General features: G+C 41.0%; 3 protein-coding genes across 21 annotated transcripts in view; 1 reads left to right on the forward strand and 2 right to left on the reverse strand.

Moving 5' to 3' along the window:
• Positions 1-436: 436 nt before the first annotated feature.
• Positions 437-2,507, reverse strand: MAGOH (mago homolog, exon junction complex subunit). The gene is made up of 5 exons (XM_023932397.2): positions 2,367-2,507; positions 2,197-2,255; positions 1,627-1,737; positions 1,298-1,380; positions 437-708 (listed from the first exon to the last, which is right to left on the reverse strand). The coding sequence occupies exons 1-5, from the start codon at positions 2,452-2,454 to the stop codon at positions 609-611; spliced, it is 441 nt and encodes a 146-aa protein (XP_023788165.1). The 5' UTR covers positions 2,455-2,507; the 3' UTR covers positions 437-608.
• A 155-nt stretch (positions 2,508-2,662) lies between these two features.
• LOC111933037 (uncharacterized) lies at positions 2,663-17,814 on the forward strand. 18 transcript variants are annotated; one of them, XR_015273903.1, is made up of 6 exons: positions 2,663-3,256; positions 7,169-7,216; positions 11,033-11,122; positions 11,444-11,868; positions 14,512-14,905; positions 15,108-17,814. XR_015273903.1 is itself a non-coding variant. In XM_086842176.1 (4 exons), exons 1-3 carry the CDS (start codon positions 2,663-2,665, stop codon positions 11,072-11,074), a joined length of 684 nt encoding a protein of 227 aa, XP_086698302.1. In that variant the 3' UTR covers positions 11,075-11,122; positions 11,444-15,731. The 18 variants fall into 18 exon arrangements, 5 of the variants coding, with proteins under 5 accessions (XP_086698302.1, XP_086698303.1, XP_086698304.1 ...); XR_015273901.1 differs by having other exon boundaries at positions 14,512-14,871; positions 14,979-17,814; XR_015273906.1 differs by having other exon boundaries at positions 11,707-11,868.
• LRP8 (LDL receptor related protein 8) overlaps positions 17,027-19,618 on the reverse strand; it is a 171,988-nt gene continuing 169,396 nt past the window's right edge. For both annotated transcript variants that reach the window (XM_086842162.1, XM_086842161.1), the window contains one exon: positions 17,027-19,247. In XM_086842162.1, coding sequence (XP_086698288.1) covers positions 19,209-19,247 — 39 coding nt within the window. In that variant the 3' untranslated portion in view covers positions 17,027-19,208. The remainder of the gene's footprint in view (positions 19,248-19,618) is intronic.

Consider the following 19,618-nt stretch of genomic DNA (forward strand, 5'->3'; position numbering starts at 1 on the left):
CTGCTAAAACCAGTTATCCTGGGCAGAGTCAGAATTTGTTCTTGCCAACAGAATACCGTGCTCCAGATAGTAACAAAAGTTTGCCTTGACATCTGGCAAAAGCTTCATTTCAGAGCCAAACCTCATTCCTTTTTCTACTGCAGTACGCTTGAAATATTGTTACTTGGCCAACAGAATATGCAGCCTAAAATAGTAATGAAGTCTTTACAGCCGGCTGATATTTCATTTCAGAGCAAAGCTTCAAACCTCGTTCTAGTGCTGTGTACTGCAGATACTGCTGGTATTTTCTGGCAAGCAGGAACTGCAGCCCCAACAGTGGAAGTTTAATTGCTGAGCTAAGGTATTTAGCTTCTCTACTGAACTGTTCAAAAGACGGGGAAACATACACTCTGAATGCACTGTTATAAAAGTGTTAAAACTCAGCCTTCCACCACAGTTTAAAAACACAAATTTCAACTGTTTTATTAGTTCATTAACAGTTTGTAACAACAACAATCAAAAAACCCCAAAAAATTAAAATACAAAAAAATTTCAGAAACTGTAAAGAACTGGAAAAGGATCTTCACATTACTACTTCAAACACTGCAATGCAAACTTGTTTGTTTGATTTAAATTGGCTTAATCTTGAAGTGGAGTCCAATAAGACTGAAGACAAGACACTTAAGATCCTGGACCAGGTAATAGAACACTCTCAAGCCTTCTGGATCTCTGCAGTGCACAACAGAAGGAAGAAAGGGGGAAAAAAATTAAGACTGATGCTCTTAAGAGAACAGGTTACAGAATTAATATATTAAAAAAACCCAAAGCCTATATAAGGACTTTTTAGATGTCATCTTAGACATTAACAGATTTGTTATTCTACACTGATGGATTAAGTATTCTGTACTCCAACTATGAACATTTAAGTCTTTACAAAATATGCATTTTTATTATGAAAGCAATTATCAACAGCACTTAGGATTTTACCCCCTCCCCAAACAGTCAATCTTTTCAGCTTAGGTGAAATACAGGTATCTTGAGTCTCCCCAGGAATTGGTACAAACAGGCAGCTCAGCCTCTGTATGTAACAGGGTTCCTACAGCAAAGTCTGCTCTCATCGACTTTGAGAATGTAAGCCGGGTTACTTAAAATGACCTGAAGCCAAACAGATTACTTAAAATAGCCTAAAGGCAGCAACACACTGGTGCCCCGAGGAGTTGATGCATACTTTGAAATTTTAAAATACATGTAATCTGGAAATTCTAATACAGATTGATAAACATAGAAACAAGGACAGTATAAAAAGCAGAGTACATACTTGGACTGATTTACATCAATGAGGGAACCGATTTTTGATGTGGTAAAAGAGATGTGCTCGTCACCAATTACTATCTCGAGCTCCTGAAAAATAAAAGGTTATAGGAACTCAGTGCTTCATGGTACCAGTTAGAGAAATATTTCAGTACTGGGATGGACTGTACTAGACTAAAACTACACTGCGATTGAGGCACTTCTCAGGTACTAAAGCAGTTTTGTTTCCCTTTCAGCTGGAAACAATAATGGCTTGAAGAAAAAATTCAGTTATGCTTCTAAGGAGCTAATATAAAAAAATTAAAGAGCAATTAGAAGAGACACTGTGCACCTTACCTGTCGGCCCACTCTATCAGGAGGAGGCCACAAAGCATCATCTTCCTTTGTGATTTCACTGTCATCGATTATCCTCTTCAGCTCCTCCATCACACTCTTGTGCACGTAAGCCTGAACATTCCAGCAGAGCAATAAATATTAATATTACTATAATATATAATAATATATAACATTATACACTATAGATAGCATATATAAATACAATATAAAAATAGAAAACATTATATATAATATTATATAATTATATATAATATTATATAATATATATTAAAAATACATATGGTATACACAATAATATATATACTACATATATGTATAATATATATAATGTATATAAATATTGTATTATGTATAAATATTGTCCACAACGCTCCAGCAACGAAACCCAGCCCCGAGCGCTGCCCTTTGCTGCTGCTCCCCCTAGTCAGTCCCCTTGCTGCTACGTCCGCTCCCTTTGACTGCTTTGTCTGCAGTTTTTTTCTCGCCGACTATGCACTCCTGATTATTCTGTCTGGAGTTCATTTTGCTGCAATCCGTGTACAAACGCCCTCAGCCGCACTGCGCCTTCACCTCCTTTCGAATCATCACATCGTTCTTGTAGTTGCTGTTGTTAGCGTACCGCAGTTTCCCTGTGAGGAGAACGGCAGACATTAACCCATGCCGGGCGTACCCAGACTCGGCAGCCAACCCCCCGGGAACGCGCCCCACCTCCCCCGGCCCCGTCCCCGTCCCTCTCTCACCGTCGGGCCGGAATTCGAACTCAAGGAATTCGTGTCCAAATTTCCCCTTGTGTCCCACATAGTAGCGTAAATAGAAATCATTAGCCATGAGCACTCCAATATGGCTCCGAGTCGCTCATGCAGTTGGCGTGCAGCCAATTGGGTAAACCGGCGGTAACAGCGGAATCGGTGCTGGGCGGCGCTCTCTAGAGTCGACCTCACAGACAACATTGTACAGGATTGGGGGCAGGCATCGAGGCAGAATCTTCGTGAAAGCTCAGAGCAACGCAAGGCGGAGTCAAGTAACGAATCGGGAGATGCTCCTGCTCCCCGAGCTCCAGAGCTTTTCCCGCCTCCCGAAGCTGCTCCTGCCTCAGGACTGCGGAGCTGTCCCTGCCTCCCGGGCTGCTCCTTCCTCAGGACTCCGGAGCTGTCCCTGCCTCCCGGGCTGCTCCTGCCTCAGGACTCCGGAGCTGTCCCTGCCTCCCGAGCTGCTTCTGCCTCAGGACTGCGGAGCTGGCCCTGCCTCCCGGGCTGCTCCTGCCTCAGGACTGCGGAGCTGGCCCTGCCTCCCGGGCTGCTCCTGCCTCAGGACTGCGAAGCTGGCCCTGCCTCCCGGGCTGCTCCTGCCTCAGGACTGCGGAGCTGGCCCTGCCTACCGAGATCCCGGCCTGCTCTGCTCCTGTCCCCCCCCCAGCTCCCGGGCTACTCCTGTCCCTCGAGGTCCCGGGCTGGCTTGCTCCTGCCTCCCGAGCTCTCAAACTGATTCCTGGCTCCGCATGTTTCCTGCGTCAGAAACCCCCCAGAAGTTCCTGGCACTAAGCTGGCAGAGTCCCAGACCATTTGCGTTATTCCTTAGCGTTTCCCGCCCTCGCTTGGCCAGAGGCCCAGACTCGACGACGACTCACGCGGTACAAGCTGCCTTCCAGGCATACCTCGTTGATTGTGTATGACCAGTCTAACTGGTTCCCCTAGAGAGTTAGAGGGTGTAACCCATGCTTTGTGGTGAGCACTGATGATGGAAGTGCAAGAGCGCTTCTGGTAGTACTCTACACTCCCTTCGGTGTGCTGCATTCCTTCCGACTTAGGAGCGGCCCAGCAGAATAATAAGATTTTTGTTATAGTTAGTGGTCTAGATGCGGATCGAACGCACAACCTTAGCATTACCAGCCCAATGCTTTAATAACTGGGCCATTTGCGAAGTACGGAGTTGGTGCTGAACGAGTTGCAGACAGGAGGTGACCAGGCAGATTGCCACCATAGAGAGTAATGCCACAGGCATTTCCTGATGACCGTGGCCATGGCAGATTGCCCCGGAGGAGTTAATACAAAAGCTTTTCCTGATATAAAAAACGCATGTTTATTATTTTAAGCAAAATGAGCTACAAGTGTAGCTCATTTTTTGGCTTCTCAAGCAGTTTAGTGCCCACTGGGACCAGCGTGTTGAGATTCCTCATTGCTGGTGGCCTGCGGGTAAATCCTGCCCTTTTCTGCTTTGGGAACTGCTGAAAGCCAGAGATTTTCCTTTTGAAAAATATTTCCTTCTGCAAGAAAAATTCAGAAACAGGGTATCTCTCCTGCTCATCACTAGACGGGATGTTTTCTATTGAGAACACAGAATGGGGGATGGTGGTTCTTCCTGTGGTGGTGGTGGAAATGGGTTTGCATTGATGAATGTGATTTAATTTAGATGGTGCTGCCTCACATCTCATTGCAGGAGCTCTCTGCTTTCCTTAGAGTTACAGTAAGGCTAAGTCAGGCAATATTTACTCTTATTCATTGTTTTTCTCATCCTTGTCCTTGAATATTATCAGTTATCTTCTGCATTCTTTAGGAATGTCCATTCTATAAAATGTCTAAAAGTTGTCCCTTCAGTAGAAAACTCCTACTGATACAGAAATAGGCAGCCTGCCACTTTATAACATCTGCAGGTACTGCAAAGAAATGAAAACATAACCTTAAAAAATGTAACATTTGTATTTATACCAGATTGAAGGATTTTTTGGCAGAATTATTACCCTGCATATTTTGTGAACTTGGTTATTCAAGCTAAAGGTCATACAAAGTAATGTCTGGTTTGTCCCCAGGTTTGGAGGTTTAGGGATTTTTTTTGTGAGAGAACTACTCCACTGTAATTGTCCAAATTGTTTATCAGCCTTTTCAGGAATATCAGTGCTTAATGTAAATTTATTTAAATTATTGTGTTGGAAGGAAGAGCAAACTGTCATAGGAGCTACCCCAAGAATCTGCATTTTAATTTCTTCTGGAGGTGTCACTTGCCTTTGAGTTCTCTATATTAATTGTAACATTTTATGATAAATGAATACTATAGGTGAGATAAACATGATCTTTTGCTGTGTGTATATTAGGTTTTTTGTCCAAGTAAAATAAATGGCATGTTTGATGGCGGTACAATTGGTGAAAAATTGCTGCCAGTGTTGTTTGGGTTATCTTGACACATTTACAATCCCAAACATGCTATGCTTGAATATATTGGCTTAAGTATGTATATGTGAAAGGCATAAATGCATGCACTGTAGTTCTTTTAATTCTGCTTAAAAGCATGTGTAAACAGTGGTTGTTCTGCCTCTGAAGAAAACATCTCTATAAACACACATTTTTAGCATTATTTTACATACTGTAGAAGAATTGTAATATAACAATGTGCATATGGAATCTTGATAGTGGTACTGGTTTATAATAGGTTTGGGTTAGGGTTTTGTTTTCTGTTGTTTGTTTTGAAGAGCAAAATTTACATTATTTTCTCTTCTGACCTAAGTATCTGATCTGACCCAGGACTTGGGGCTTGGAAAAATGGGAAAAATCAGATAATCATGCTCTGAATATTTCTATTTATTTGGGTTTTTTTTCTCATGTCAGTAAAAGAGCAGATGGCTTGAATGAATCAACCTTCTTTGGATCCATAATTTAACTTAGTTTTGAGATTGCAAGATTTGTGATTGTTTCTTGAAATAGTTGTATTTCTGCTAGGTTTTTTTTCTTCACTAGAAATATTGAATGCTTTGGAGAGCTGGGTGACAGAATTTTTTTCAGAGATTGCAAATAAATCAGGTTGTTTCCTGATATTTTTCCATGTCTGTAACTTTTGAAATCAAACACAGAGAATTTTACACAACTCTTTTTCCTTGCATCTGCAGAGGCTTAAATTCTTACTGATTCCCATATCACAGAAATTACTTTTGCCGAGGCAAGTTAAGACAATATGATCTCCGAAAGTTAAAAAAATCCCTAAAATACTTCTTTGAAATATGTTCCATAACATTTAGAGTGCTCCGTGGTGTGGATCTTGGCATGCAAATCCTTGTTAGGCCTGTGTTATTTCTTCAGTTGCTAGGAAGAGAATTTTGGTCTGTTTACTGGGAGGTGCTGTGTTAACCCTTAGCTTTGAATTTTAGTGCACTATTTAGGAGAATTTGTATTTTGAAATTTCAATATGGATGAGGTTCATCTACTCGTTTAAAAATACACCTCTCTAAAAATGAGCATTGTTTTGATGCCAAGTCAGGCAATCTTTTTAGTCTGACCTGGGGTTTGCTCTCCTCACAGGGCTGATTCATTAACCAGCCCAAGCGTTCTTGGTCTGGTTAATGATTGAAAAAACCTTATTTGCTTTCAAGGCAGTTCTCACTCACGAGTGAGAACTTTTTCAGGCAGGCCCTGAAAAATTTGGTGTGTTTTCTGTATTAGAAGAACCAAATCCTAAGCCTAGCATAGACTCCTGTGTGTAAATGAGTGCCTGAAAAGGAGAAAGATTTGTGGAAATTAATAGAAAGCAGGACTGGAAGGGTCTGTCATTGTTGTTCATCCCCCTGCCCTCAGACAAGGTCGGCTCTCCCGTGTGAATATTTGTGTGAGTTTTAGGGAAGCTTTTTAGTTTTCATTGATTCTGATTCCCTGTTTTTTCTACAGGTTGTTTTTATGTCAAATGCAAGTTTATAATGTATTTGACTTTCTCATTTAAAAAGTCAGCCCCCATCTGAATCTGCTGTGTTTGGCAAGGCTGGAAGTTGGGGTGCAGTGGTGAATGAGAACTGAGAAGAATATCTGGGGTCCAGTACTGATGAATCCAACTCTTTAGAATTTATTGCCACAAATAATTTAAGAAAACAAATATGACTTACTAAAATGGTTAATATATTTTTCATGGTTGAACTGTGTCTTGAACTTAACACAAAATAGGATTTTCTTTTATTTAAAAATAGATGTGTGTTAATTCTCACTTCAAAATTTTACAGAGATAGTTATGAGGACTGCCATGGGGGAGTTTGTCTCCAGTGGTTGCTTCTGAGGAAGAATCTGCACATTTAGACTGAAATTAGCTTTTGTGAATTGTCCTCTAAGTAGTTCCCCAAGAACTATATAAGAAAGAGATATTTTATGTTTCAGGTTCTTCATTTCAACATTAGCCAAGTGCTGTATTCTAGTCATGTATTTTTGCGTAAACTCATTTTATTTAAGCAAATCTTCCAAACTCTTCAAAGGTGCCCCTGGTGGCAGGGAGTGAGCACAGGTATTTATTAAGCCTTCAGCCCATGGCCTTCCTATAGAGGTGGGTTATGTGTCTATAAATGTGGAAGTAAGCAAAAGAGTTGGATATTTTACCTCCCTGATTGGAAGGACATCCTGGTTGTGCTGAGCTGCTCAAGATGATACTTCAGACAAGGGCTACAAACAAACTTTTCTTTGCTTCCATTTGGCCTTGCTTTATCTTCGATAAATGTTGTTCTGGTTTTTTTGCCTTTTATTTGAAATGCTTAACCAAATTTGTTTGTTTGTTTGTTTGTTTTTTTTTTAAATCCAAGCTCTGGCAGAACCTTCTGACACACCAGAATTTCACACGCTTTACAGAGGTGAGACCTGGGGCAGTGTTTTTATAACTGAAGCTTTTAGATTTTACCTTTAGGCATGCTTATGCTGCTCTAAGTAGTCCTTGTGTTCTGTTACAGCGTGACAAAAAATTAAATGGAATTTTATTTATTTATAACATTTTTACCTGTGTACTTTTAAATTGGTTTTTCATTTTTTTTCTCATGCTTGTCATCATCTCTAAAACACTCGTTCTTCCATAACTGAGTTTTTTCTTTTCCCTTATTCTATAAAGAAAGAAACTGGTGTAGTAGGTCAGGAAATCCAAGCATAAAGCTTCATTAGCAAAAAAGAGAAACCCCTCAGGCATATCTGCCTTCTCACAGAAGACTTCCAGCCTTGCTTGTCCCCTGCATGCATCAGACTCTCCAATCTTCACAATCATTTGAAAACTTTGTCAAGAAAAATACATTGTTTTCCTTTTACACAGATATTTTTGCCTTTGAGCAGGCTTTGATCTGGTGGATGCAGGAGCCCCATCCATTTCCTGTGCAATCCTTATTTTTTAAAACCTGGTCCAATTTTGAGGGATCCCAAGTGAGAAGCCAACCCTCAGCTTTCAAGAGAGCCCTTGCAGATAGACTGAAGTCATGCACAGGTGATGTGTTTAATTCAGTCAGGGTTGCCCTGGCAACCCCTTTTTTTTTCTTTATCCAGAAAAAGCTTGCTTTATCAGTAAATGTACCTTTCCATAGTACCCCATGGCTTTTGTTAGGGGTCTCACAGCTCTTAGAAGCAATAGATGGGCAGGCCCTGAAATTGGCAGTGTCACAGTTCCTCATTGCTCACTAATACTCATTATTGTTCAGCTCTGAGTGTACCAACATTTAGTCTCCACTTCTTCTCTGGGGTTTTTGGCAGAAAGCTGTGCCTTCCATACTGTGTGAACCACATAATGCCAGATTCTGGGTTTTCAGCATTATTATTCTGCAGCCAGGAGATACAATACTAAGTCTTGATGTTCTAGAGAGTTCTTGGTCATCTTTTTCAAGATTTTGTTTTGCTGTGCATAACAGCTCTCCTGCCTCTAGGAGCAATCAGATTTGGTTTTGTTCCATGTTCACATCACTGGTAATTTTTCAGTGATTTAAAAGTAAAAAAATAAGAGAATGGGAACAACCAAGATGAAAGGGATGATAACTGGCTGTTATACACTAATCTCTTTCCAGAAGCCAGGGAGTTATTTCTCAAAATAAAGTGATTTGTCTCTCTCAAGGAATTATTCCTGATTTCCAGTCAGTCAGGATTACTGTTGCTATGAGTTCATCCTGTCAAGCCATGGGATGGTGCACAAGCAGTTCCTTATTGACAGCACTTTGACAGTGGTAGGTGTCAGCTTCAGGAATTACTGTATATATTTTTATATATTTCCACATGGAAAAATTTTTGGCATCTTCTGTGTCAAAAAAAAGGCCTTGGCCACAGATGGCTCTTGGGATTAAAAGGATTGGAAATAATAGCACACTTCTATTTTCAATGAATAAACCTATTTTGCCATTATCCCAGGCAGCAGCATCCATCTATTGAACATTACTTGGGCATTGCTTCCACAAGAGAAAATTACATGTAAAATTATGTTTAGACTGTCATTATATTTATTATGTAATTATCATTTATTTACATTATGTTTTTATTTAATGGTGTTTTAAAACAGTTTGTGTAGAGAATCCAGAAAATTATCAAGAACTCATCACAGAAAAGGTTCATTTCAGATAATGTGTTTTGTGCTTCTGATTCTTTGAGACTAGCGTACAAAATTATGTCAGTGTTCTGTGTAGAATCTTGGTGTTGATATACTAGATGAAATATTCCATTGACATGTATCACTTTTAATCATCTTCATTGTGCAGGTCATGAGCTGACACTTGTGTGTTGCAGGATGCTGTGGAGACACAGGGCTGGTTTGGATGGGCAGTCAAATTCCAGCTGAAATATCCACTCCTATTCCAGCCCCTGCCTGTGTGGTCCTTGCCCCTGGTTTTAGGGCCATGTCACAGATCTCTGATGGCACCTACAGAATCTGTCTTGGGGAAGTTGTGTGCAGTTTCCTCTCTGTGCTGGCACAAACCTCTGATTTAGGAAGAACAAAAGAGCTTTAATCACTTAAAACACCCAATCACTTTGCATCCTGCAGTGGAATAAGAAAGGTCAGGCAATAACTTATGTTCAGAAAGAAAACTTCAGTTGAATGGATTTGGTTTATTTAACAGTAAAGGTCATGGATTTTGTTCCTTTCTTCTCACATAAATTGATTTTGTAAAGATGAAGTTGGTTTATCAGCATTTGTGTTCTTCTGCTTTGTTATTTCAGTACCAAAGAAAAGGTCATCTTCTTGCTGGGTGTCTGATATTCCATGGTCCATTAAAACTGCATTATTTCTGCTGAGGCTGAATTTCTTTTCTTGCACTTTTTTCTTTATTTCCCCCCTAACTTCACTTGTCCCAAGTGAACTCAGCTGCAGCTGGGTGGTTTGTCCTGCAGTCTGGTATATCAAAGGTGCCTGCATAGGGTTGTATCTGTCTTATTTGGGTTATGTAGGAAAACATTTTAACAGAGCAAGGGCATGATATTTTAGTCAAAGCCTGTCTGCACAACCCAGCTTTCAACCCAGACAATTCCAAAGACAGTGTCCTTGGAACTTTCCTGGAGCAGTGAGAATGAACAAAAACAGTGATGTTGCGTACAAGAAAAGGAATGATAAACAAAATGTATTAGCCAATAGTAACTTGTTAAGCCATGTGAACCCTGTAGGACCCTATAAGAGTGTGCTAAAGATAGAAATAAAGCAAAGTTCACTTTTATCTCCATGAGAACTCTGTGAATATTCTGAGCAGTTTTCCATTAGGGTTATAGAAACATGACTGTCTTGGATGAGCTAGCCTGATAAGACATTTAGGGTCATACAGATTTTTTTTTCAGGTTTTGTTCAGTATTCAAGAGCTTGAAGAGATACCCACTTTTACTTTTATATTATTTTAGTATTTTTATTTTAGGGGAGTGAATTGCATTCTGTTTCAAAATGAAGTGTCAGTAGAATGACTGAGTAAGAAACTTACTCAGTACAATGACTGAGTAAGAAAGAAAGATGAAAGAAAGATGAAAATATTTAAAAATATGGAGGTCTGATGGGAAAAGTATTATGTGGCTCTTCTGCTAAGGAAATCGTATTTTCTTTACAGCCAGCTCATCACTGACTTGTTTGCTTTCAGTTCTGCTCCGGCAGTCTTTGAGGTGGTCAGAGAATTGAAAAAGATTTACTTCAATGTGCTCATCCAGTCACAAGTCTTGAGATAAATGAGTGTCAATGAGGAAAGGCTTACATTTGGTTGAGAAAAGGAATGAATCACCTTTGTCTTCCTGTGTTGTCACAGTAGTGCAAAGAAGGTGGAGTTGCCTTTTTATCAGAAATTACCATGCAGCTCTTTGCTCCTCTGGTTGAATGTAGTGAATGCCAGCACAATAATTATATGTGAACACAATTTTCAAACTGCCAAATATTTTTGCTTTATACTAAGTGCTGGTAGTAATGATCAGGTGCCAAAGGCTGACGTGTATTCACATCTAAAAAGTTATCCTCTGTACTTTTTCTTTATAGTTTCTTTATAGTTTCTTTATTCTGTTTCTTGTCAGCAGCACCTGTGTGTATGTACTTGGAGGTTAAAATTCCTCCTTTTAGAGGATTAACAAATCTGAATAAGTTTCAGCTGGGGCCATCAGCCTCCCACAGTTCCAGCCCAGCTGCTCTTAGTTTCTAATTGCCATTGTTCTCAGATCGTTCCCATTTCATGTTCCTTCCTTAGCAGTTCATCTCATCCTCCCCGGAAACAAATCCTGTACTTTGAGCAGCATTTACTGAGGAGATTCTGGAGGCTGCTGCTGCAGAGGTGGGGGTAAGTAGGCAAAACTGGTATTGTGGAAAATCAGTGTAACCCAGCAAAGTCACTGCTTGATTTGGAAAATATGGAGTCCCTGTAGGCCCCCCAAAACAAGAAGTACTCTCTACAGTCTCAAAAATGTAATAGTTAATACTTTATGAATACAATTTCAAATCTTGTTGGAGATTCATTTGGTCTGATGACATAAATATTCTGATAGCGCTTTGCTGATTTTTCTCAAATGAGGGAATGGTAATCAAAATAATGTATGGCTGTGGACTCCTGCCCTGCAGGAGCACCTGAAGGTTATTCCTCTTTGGCTTTGTTCTTTTTAAGGCGGTTATCCCGGGCTGCCTTTCTGCTGCTCGTATCCCCAATTGTCCGTTCTGTTTCTGCTGGGTGTTGAATTCTGCCCCTCCCAAAGCGGCTCCGGAGCGAGGGGAGGGACAGAAGGAGCCGCGGTTTGTTTTGAGGAGCAGCCTCACCCCGCCCCGCTCCGGCCTGTGCTGTCTGCAGCACGGACACAGCGTTTAGTTATGGTTTAGCTGGCTGAGGAATTCCCCGGACGCTGTTTTCCTTTTTCCTCCGATCTTTCCAAGCCTGCTCTGGACTGCAAAGCCAGACAAAGCCTGGCAGCTCCCACCTGTGGCTCAGCGGGGCTGGGCCTCGGCACTTCCCAGCGCCGGAGGGACCGAGAAGAGACTGAGCTGCGGCCCACGGCAAGGACTTCCTGAATTTGCCATCCCTTCCAACAGCGAGAGGTTTTACTGTTTAATAATATTATTTTTTTTTATGTTTGTAGATACTTTGCTTGTTAAATGAGCAGCTTTTTTCCACTTTTTTGCAAGGAAATCTTTCTGGGAACCATTTGGGGGAGGGGCCGCTTAAATGTGCATTCTAGAACAATTCCATTCGGAGGTTTTCTCCCAAATTTGCCCTAAACCAGGACAAAGTTAGTGTGCTCTAAAAGGGAGACATTAAATAAAAGCTCACCGTGTTCTGGAGCCCTCATAGCACCGACAACTGTTGACACTACAAATTATGTTGTCTTCATTAGGATTTCTGCCTTGAAGTGACTCATTGAAATGAAAAGGCTTCTGTATACCTGCTAATTAGAAGGTGCTGCTCCAGTATTTAGGATTAAATTGGGCTCTTTGTAGCCAACCTGTGTAGGTCACACAGATGGTACACAGGTCCCTGAGGGAAGAGGGAGATAATTCTGCATCACATTAATACGTAAGTGTAAATGGTGATGTTCGTTTGTGTTTTGGCCAAGGTGTGAGCAGGTGTTTGAAAGTTTAGTGGGTTTAGTCCATCCTTCTTCGGGTTCACCAGGCTTGTCTGCAAGGTCTGAAGCAGTGTGGGAGTGGAAAAATGCCAGCTGCTATGAAAGGGGTACATTTTGACTAAATTCAAGAAGTATTGCAGATAGGTGTGGAGGAGCCATGCTTCACTTTCCTGGTTTCCAAGGGAACACCTGTCTTAGCTCACCACGGGAAGTGCAGCTCCTGTTAGCTGGGTTTCCCTGAGTGATTTGTCCTGTATATCCTGTTGCTATGGGAAACCATAACTGTGGCTAATTCCAGGCACAGTGTAGCTGAAAGTCCAGAGTAATGTGTTACAAACAACACATCCTCATCATATGGTCCTGTCACAGCTTCTCAATTAATTTATCTAGGTCTGCAGATGGCCCGTGTCTTTGGTTGTGTATAAATCGGGCTTGGGGTGCAGATAGGGATATCTGTGTATATTTGCATTACTTAGAGTCTATTCTAGGCCAGTGATCATACTTTGAATATCATATGTTCTCTAGTTTAATCATCTTGGTGCCTTAAATATTCATGGAATCATGGAATGGTTTGGATTGGAAAGGACCTTTAAGATCATCTAGTTCCAACCTCCTGCCATGGCAGTGATATCTTCCACTAGATTAGGATATTCCAACTTGGCCTTGAATGCTTCTGGGAATGGAGAAGCTCCAACCTCTCTGTGCAGCAAATATTGTAGTTCTGTGAGCTTCTGTAAACTGACAACATGACTGAAGAAAATACCAAAATGTTCTTTATTTGGTGGTTGTGCATGTGAGTTGTAATGATTAAAGCATCACTGCTTATTTATGTCCTGGGCATAGCCAAGGCAAAGGAACAGCTGTAACTGGCTTTGGGGATTGAGCCAAGCCCTTGTTTCTGTCCTTTAGTCTGCAGGAGACAAAGTAGGTTTTTATTATTAGAGTCTGTATGAAAAATTCTTAAATCACCTTTAAAAAAAAAAAGGAACAAACAAGGAGAGATGTAGTTTGGCAAGTTGATGCCTTACTGCACTGGAATGGAGCACATGTCAGCTGAAGTCCAAAAGGGAAAAAAAAAGGTTTTATTTTGGCCTTTCCTGCAAAGACCTCTGTAGCAAGAGATTCTGCTAACTTCACTTGCTCCTCTGCAGGCTGCCAGCCACTGATGTAATTGAGAAAGTTTTAACTTCTCCATAACTTCTCTTGCCACTGATACCTTTAGGGTCAAAGTAATATGAAGTCAGTTCGTGGGGTAAGGCTTTTTGAATATGACACCCATTTCAGATATTGCTAAAACCAATGCCAATTTCCAATAATTTTGAGTCAGCTTTTCATTACAGGAAGTCTAGAAGTCAACTTTAGCCTTTGTAAGAAAATTTCTGTTTGTGAAACTTAGATGTAAATATTATCTTCCAAATATTGTTTATTTTTCATTTCAAGGTGCTCTCTTTGCTTAGACCTTACTTAGGTCTGTGCCTTATTAATAAAATATGTAGATTCAGGGAATTTTCTTGAATGTTTGGTTGTAAGGCTTTCCATCATCTTTTATGTGTAATGGCTTGAATTAAATTAATGTATGTGTTTTTAGCTGAGTCCCAGTGGGGGAATATATGCATGAAAATAAATTACTGCAGTTGGAACTAATTGATTCTTTGATTGGTAGACTCAGCAGATGAAGTCCTGAATAGGGTAATGTGGAATGTCTTTGCAATTTGGCCTCAGTTGTACCTGGCCAAGAACTGTAGGTAAAAATCTTTTACCTCTTTTACCCGACTTCGTAGCCTTGAGGCAAGGGCTGAAGAACTGAACTGATGTGAAGACAAAATTATCAGTCCAGCCTTGTGCAATCCTGTCCTTGGAGCCAGGCAGATACTGAACTATCTGGGAGATTTGCTTGTTTCACTGACACAGCTTCAGCTCCCCACTAAGGCACTGCCTTATCACCACTGACAAGATTACAGTGATTTCCTTGATGTGTGGGGAATTTAGCAGGCTAATCCTGTAAAGAATGTTCTCCCACTGAGGTACATGGAGATTTGAATGCTGCAAATAATGTGAAAAAAAAAAAGTATCGTTTTTTAAAGCATGTTAATTCTCATTCTGCTTGCTGATGCAGGTACAGGTTAGCATTACTGCCCTCCTGTAAAAGCTCAGAACTCGGCCTGGACTGGTGCTCGTTGAGTTCCTCTGGAAGCTGGGATGAGAAATCCACATTCAGCACTGCGAGGCATACAGGCCACCTTCTGGGGCCAATACCGATTCATTTAAATTTGCACAAATAACGCAGAAATAGTTTAAAAATGTAGATGATTTGGGAGGCATTCTGCAGTGGTTTCGGTTTTTAGAGCAGCAGGGATCGCTGGAGCTGGGCAGGCCGATGGTTTCTCCTCCCCGCCCGGCAGTGGCGAGCGCGGCGGCGGCGCTGGGAACAGCTCGGCCGGAAAGAGCTCGGCCCCGGCCACTCCTCCCGAGCACAGCCCTGCGGGCTCCCCGGAAAGAGCTCGGCCCCGGCCACTCCTCCCGAGCACAACCCTGCGGGCTCCCCGGAAAGAGCTCGGCCCCGGCCACTCCTCCCGAGCACAGCCCTGCGGGCTCCCCGGAAAGAGCTCGGCCCCGGCCACTCCTCCCGAGCACAACCCTGCGGGCTCCCCGGAAAGAGCTCGGCCCCGGCCACTCCTCCCGAGCACAGCCCTGCGGGCTCCCCGGAAAGAGCTCGGCCCCGCTGGGCAGGAGCCCCGAACAGGCTCCCCGAAAAGAGCGAGCGCCCGCCAGGCCAGCCCCCAGTTACCTGTTCAAGGCCAGAAGCCAAAAGAAAGCTTTCTTAGCGTTACAGATATATAGCATAATAGTGGCTTTTGGAATGTATTAACATGAATGCCCTATGTCTAATGCTAAAACGGCTTTGCTGTAATTGTCGATATAGTACGTTTGAACTGCCTGCTTAGTTAGGATAACATTCAGTGAACAGATGATGGGGACCCTGCTGATTATCAACACTCGCTGTCTGTGGAAAGGAGGAGCCAAGCTCAAAAGGCGGTAAGAAGAGGATTAAAACCACAAGCCAAGAAACACACATGCTTTAAAAAGGTGACCCAGGAAATGGCTGTGCTAAACAGCACCTGGAAAATATAAATTAGTTAATAGAAAAGTTTGAATATGCATAAAGTCTGCGAATAAGCATCAAGTTGATGCAATAGAAATGGAATGTAAAGGGTGTTTCCAAAACAGCAGGGGTGCTCTTGGCAGAGTTCCAAGCACCCAGCCGTTTTAACCCTCTGCTTTATTGTCTTTGTCTCCTATTGTCTTTTTTATTAAACCTTTTAAAATTTCCCTCAACTCTGAACGTCTTTTTTCACATTAGACTTACTTGTTTTTAAAATATAGATCTCACAGAGACAGATCTAAATAGTTTAATCAGTTGTCAATTCTTAAAATTAGCTATTAGTTTTTTCTAGGCACAAAAGGAGCTCTGAGTAGCTTTTTTCAGAAAAACAATTTCTGTAGGCAGTTTTTTTTATTAAATATTAATTAATGCAAAACTAGCACACATCTTAATGCCCAGGTAGGTTTGGGACTCTCTTATGAGGGTCTTTCAGTTTTTTGTGCTGTCCTTGCTGTTTAGACCTGGAGAGAATTTTGTTGTTTCACTTTTTTTCTTTGTTACCATATTAGTTTGCCAAAATAGTTAAATGAAAAGGAAGAATGTTTTGAAGTAAGAAAAACCTATTTCCAATTAGATAGAAAACTAAACCACTGATATTTACCAGTACATCAGTCCATATTAGTTTGGTAATAATTCTTTGCCTGAAAAGTTTTACCTGCTTGGCTGCTTCCTTTGGGACCAAGAATTGACTGAAAGAGAATTTCAGTAATTGCACTGCATCCAAGGGCTTTGAACAACATGTGATGGGGAAAGGTTGTATTGTATTATCCAGGATTTCCTTTTTTTAAGAGACAGGGGAGAGCAAGCTAACAGTGTGTTAGTGCTCTGAGTCACTTATGTGTCCAGCCAGAACTGTTGTCATACTTTCAGAACCTTCTTCTGGCTTTATTTCCATGAAAGGGAATGTTTGTATGGTTAAAGGAAGTTGAGCCTGCCTCTTGAGATTCCAGAAATAGCAGTATTTCTGTCTTTTTTTTTCCAAGAGGAGGGTGTAAGTGTGGCTCTAAGGAATGTTGCAGTTTCCGTAGATGTTTTACCAAAAGCTTGAGGAAGAAACTGAGTCATTCACAATTAACTGTTGAATAGTCCAGCATGTGGCAGTTCAGGTTAAAAACCCCACCAGTTGTGTAGTGAGCACTGTTCAGTTCTGGGACATTTTCTCATGCTGGGTAAGGACTGGTGTACAACAAAAACCAGGAAGTTTTACTTGGCTGCATCACTGATGGGATTATTCAGCTCCAGGAAATGAAACTGGTGCTGTTTTCCATGTGATTCTCAGATGACCAAAAGCAACGTGGCAGAAAAAGACAATTCAGAACAAAGCGTTCTGTTTTGAACATTGCACCATCCTTACACAGCACTGCTCCCACATCCCACTCTGGATTTGGGCAATAAAGGATTACGGAAAACTCAGACCAAAGTATGATACAGTCCCGTTTCAGACACCATGAAGAAATCAGTTCAGTAATCCCAGATAAAAAAATTTAATCTTTCTATAGAAACAGTGCACTGTTTTACAAACGTGATCATTTGGTTTCCAGTACAGCAAGTGTTACACAGAGCCCCCCGCCCCTCCCTGGGCCTTTTGTCTGGAAGGTAAGAACTGAAACACAAAAGGCACCAAGCAAGAACTTACTCTAACAGAACTTCAGTATGACAAGACAGAGCAGAAATGATTACGATGTTAAATATCACCCTACCAATCTGAACCATTATTTAAAATAATTAATTTCTTAAAAAACAAATTTGGTGTTTGATTCTCAGTAGTTATAAATCTGTAAAGGTTGAAATCAGCACTGCATGTTGAGTTCATTTACAATGGTTTGAAAAAACCTGCAGCCTTTTACACATGGTTTGTACAGGTTGGTTTGTGTGTTCTTAAAAAAGTATCAAAACTGTAGAACTTTCATATATATTTACATTCGTCTGTTAGTTACAGTGTTATCACATACAGCCTTTCTCAGCTTTTTTCTTCATGCACACAGTGCATGGATTTGTAGAAAGAGCTTCATACCTTAAAACAATAATGGGATATCTCATTTTGTCACTGCCTTAAAATCTAAAATTTAGACTAGAAGGATGCTTGATTAATTCTGTATTAACTGTGCAGGCCATGAGGCATTTGAGAGTATGTATAATGTCTGTAATGCATACCAGGGCTTTACATCATTTTTTCCTTCTCTTAGTCAAGAATCAGCTTCCAGCTCACATAACTCTGTAAATTCATTCTAAAATAAAGGAAAACAAAAGGAAAAAGATTCCAAACCTACTCAGCCTGAGTTTCTTCTACTCGAATACAAAAGCTTGGACTGACATAAAAACATGAGGAAGATTTCTCTGGGATTTGGTACAGTTCAGGGAGGTACCAGTCCATTATGCAGTGGGAGGTAAGTGTGCTCACCTCCCACAGAATTCCCAGGAGAGCGAGATAAGAAAAACAAAGTGTTTTCCTGCCAGGTGCAGGATGTCCCAGCCATAGACACTGGAAAGGCTGGGTGTTTTTAAGCTGCTCTGGCTTCCTTGCCAATTGTGCTATGCTGCCGGGGCCCTGCCGTGGGCAGCTTGCCAGGGGCAGGACTGTGGAAGAGTTCTGTGCCTGCCACAGCAGCTCCTAAACTTCGATTTTTTGTCAGCATGAGCAGGGGACAAAGGCAAGGAAGTAGGGAAGTGACTTTTGTTTGTTATTTTTCCTGAAAAACCAGGGCAAGCACTCACTTGGGAGTGTTGGAAAACATTTAGATTTACATTTAGAAACAAATGAACAAAAACCAAGCTGTAAAAAAGCAACAATACAACACAAAAACCCTGGGTGCTGTAGGAGTTTCTCCTGACTGAAATGCTGTAGGCAATAGCTCTCCAGTTAAATGCACTGCATGGATTCTTCATGGATAGACTGGAAAAGGTAAAAGCAGCCCTTAAGAGCCAGGATGGGAATCAGGGTCTGTTATGGAGTGCTTCACTGGTCAGCTATCTTACACTACAGCTCTTTCTTACATAGTATCTTTAGATTTCAAAGCAAACTTCTCAAACATCCTGTAAAAATTCAATTATCCCTAATTTTCATAAATGTAGGCTAGTAGTTTTAAAATATATGTATATATTTTTATATATATGTATATATTTATATGCCTATATATCTATCTTGTCCAGATAGATATATACACAGATAATCTATGCACAGCAAGCCAAACATACAAAAAATAAATACTCTCACCCCTCTACTATATTTACAGAACAGAGTTTATAATCCAGATTTTGTTAATAAATATTTCTAAACTGCCTGTACAGAATTTATTTTACTTATGTTGATGGATAGCCACAAAGCATATTCAACATATTTACAAAATATCTATAAATATAGTCTTAAAATAAAGCAATAGCTACTGAACCTTCAGCCTGGCTGGTTATGTACATTGAGTTAGTAGCTCAGCTGTTGCTTATTCACTATCACAAATGGGTAGTGCAACAAGTTAAAATGTGTATAAAAGATTATACATACAAAACTCTCACATCCTTTGGATGTTTGCAGTTCATTATAACTTTGTGGTTACCCTTCTGCAACATAAATAACGATCATAAAGAGGAAGCAGGTTCTGTGGTCCAAAGCAGATTTGTTCAGTGTTCAGATGATGGGAGCAGCATCTTCATCCTCATGGCAATCCATCATCTTCTAAGCTTAATGCTACACGCTGGGGAGGAAAAAAACACACTTTTGTGAGCTGTGATACTGGTGCTAGCTTGTATTTCCTGTTAGAACTCTCATGTGACTGGTGACAAGTCCATTCTAGATAGTGATTTTTTCCCTCCCCAAATGAGGTCACTTGCTCAAGTGTTTCTGAAGAGTGCTGGGAAGTTTCCTGCCCATGTATGTTGGATAAAATTCCTTGTAAGGGATGGTAGTTTCTCCAGTGTGATCTTGTGTGGGGCATTTAAATAACAGAGGACATTATCCACCCACCTGCCTGCCTACAGGGGCTGTACTGCCTTCACTCATTACTCTGGATCCTCCTGCTCTCTTCTGAAAATACAATTTTCAGAAGAAAATTGCCAGTGCTCCCCT

Source organism: Cyanistes caeruleus, chromosome 9 (assembly GCF_971803275.1).
Source record: "Cyanistes caeruleus chromosome 9, bCyaCae1.hap1.1, whole genome shotgun sequence".
NCBI lineage: Eukaryota > Metazoa > Chordata > Aves > Passeriformes > Paridae > Cyanistes > Cyanistes caeruleus.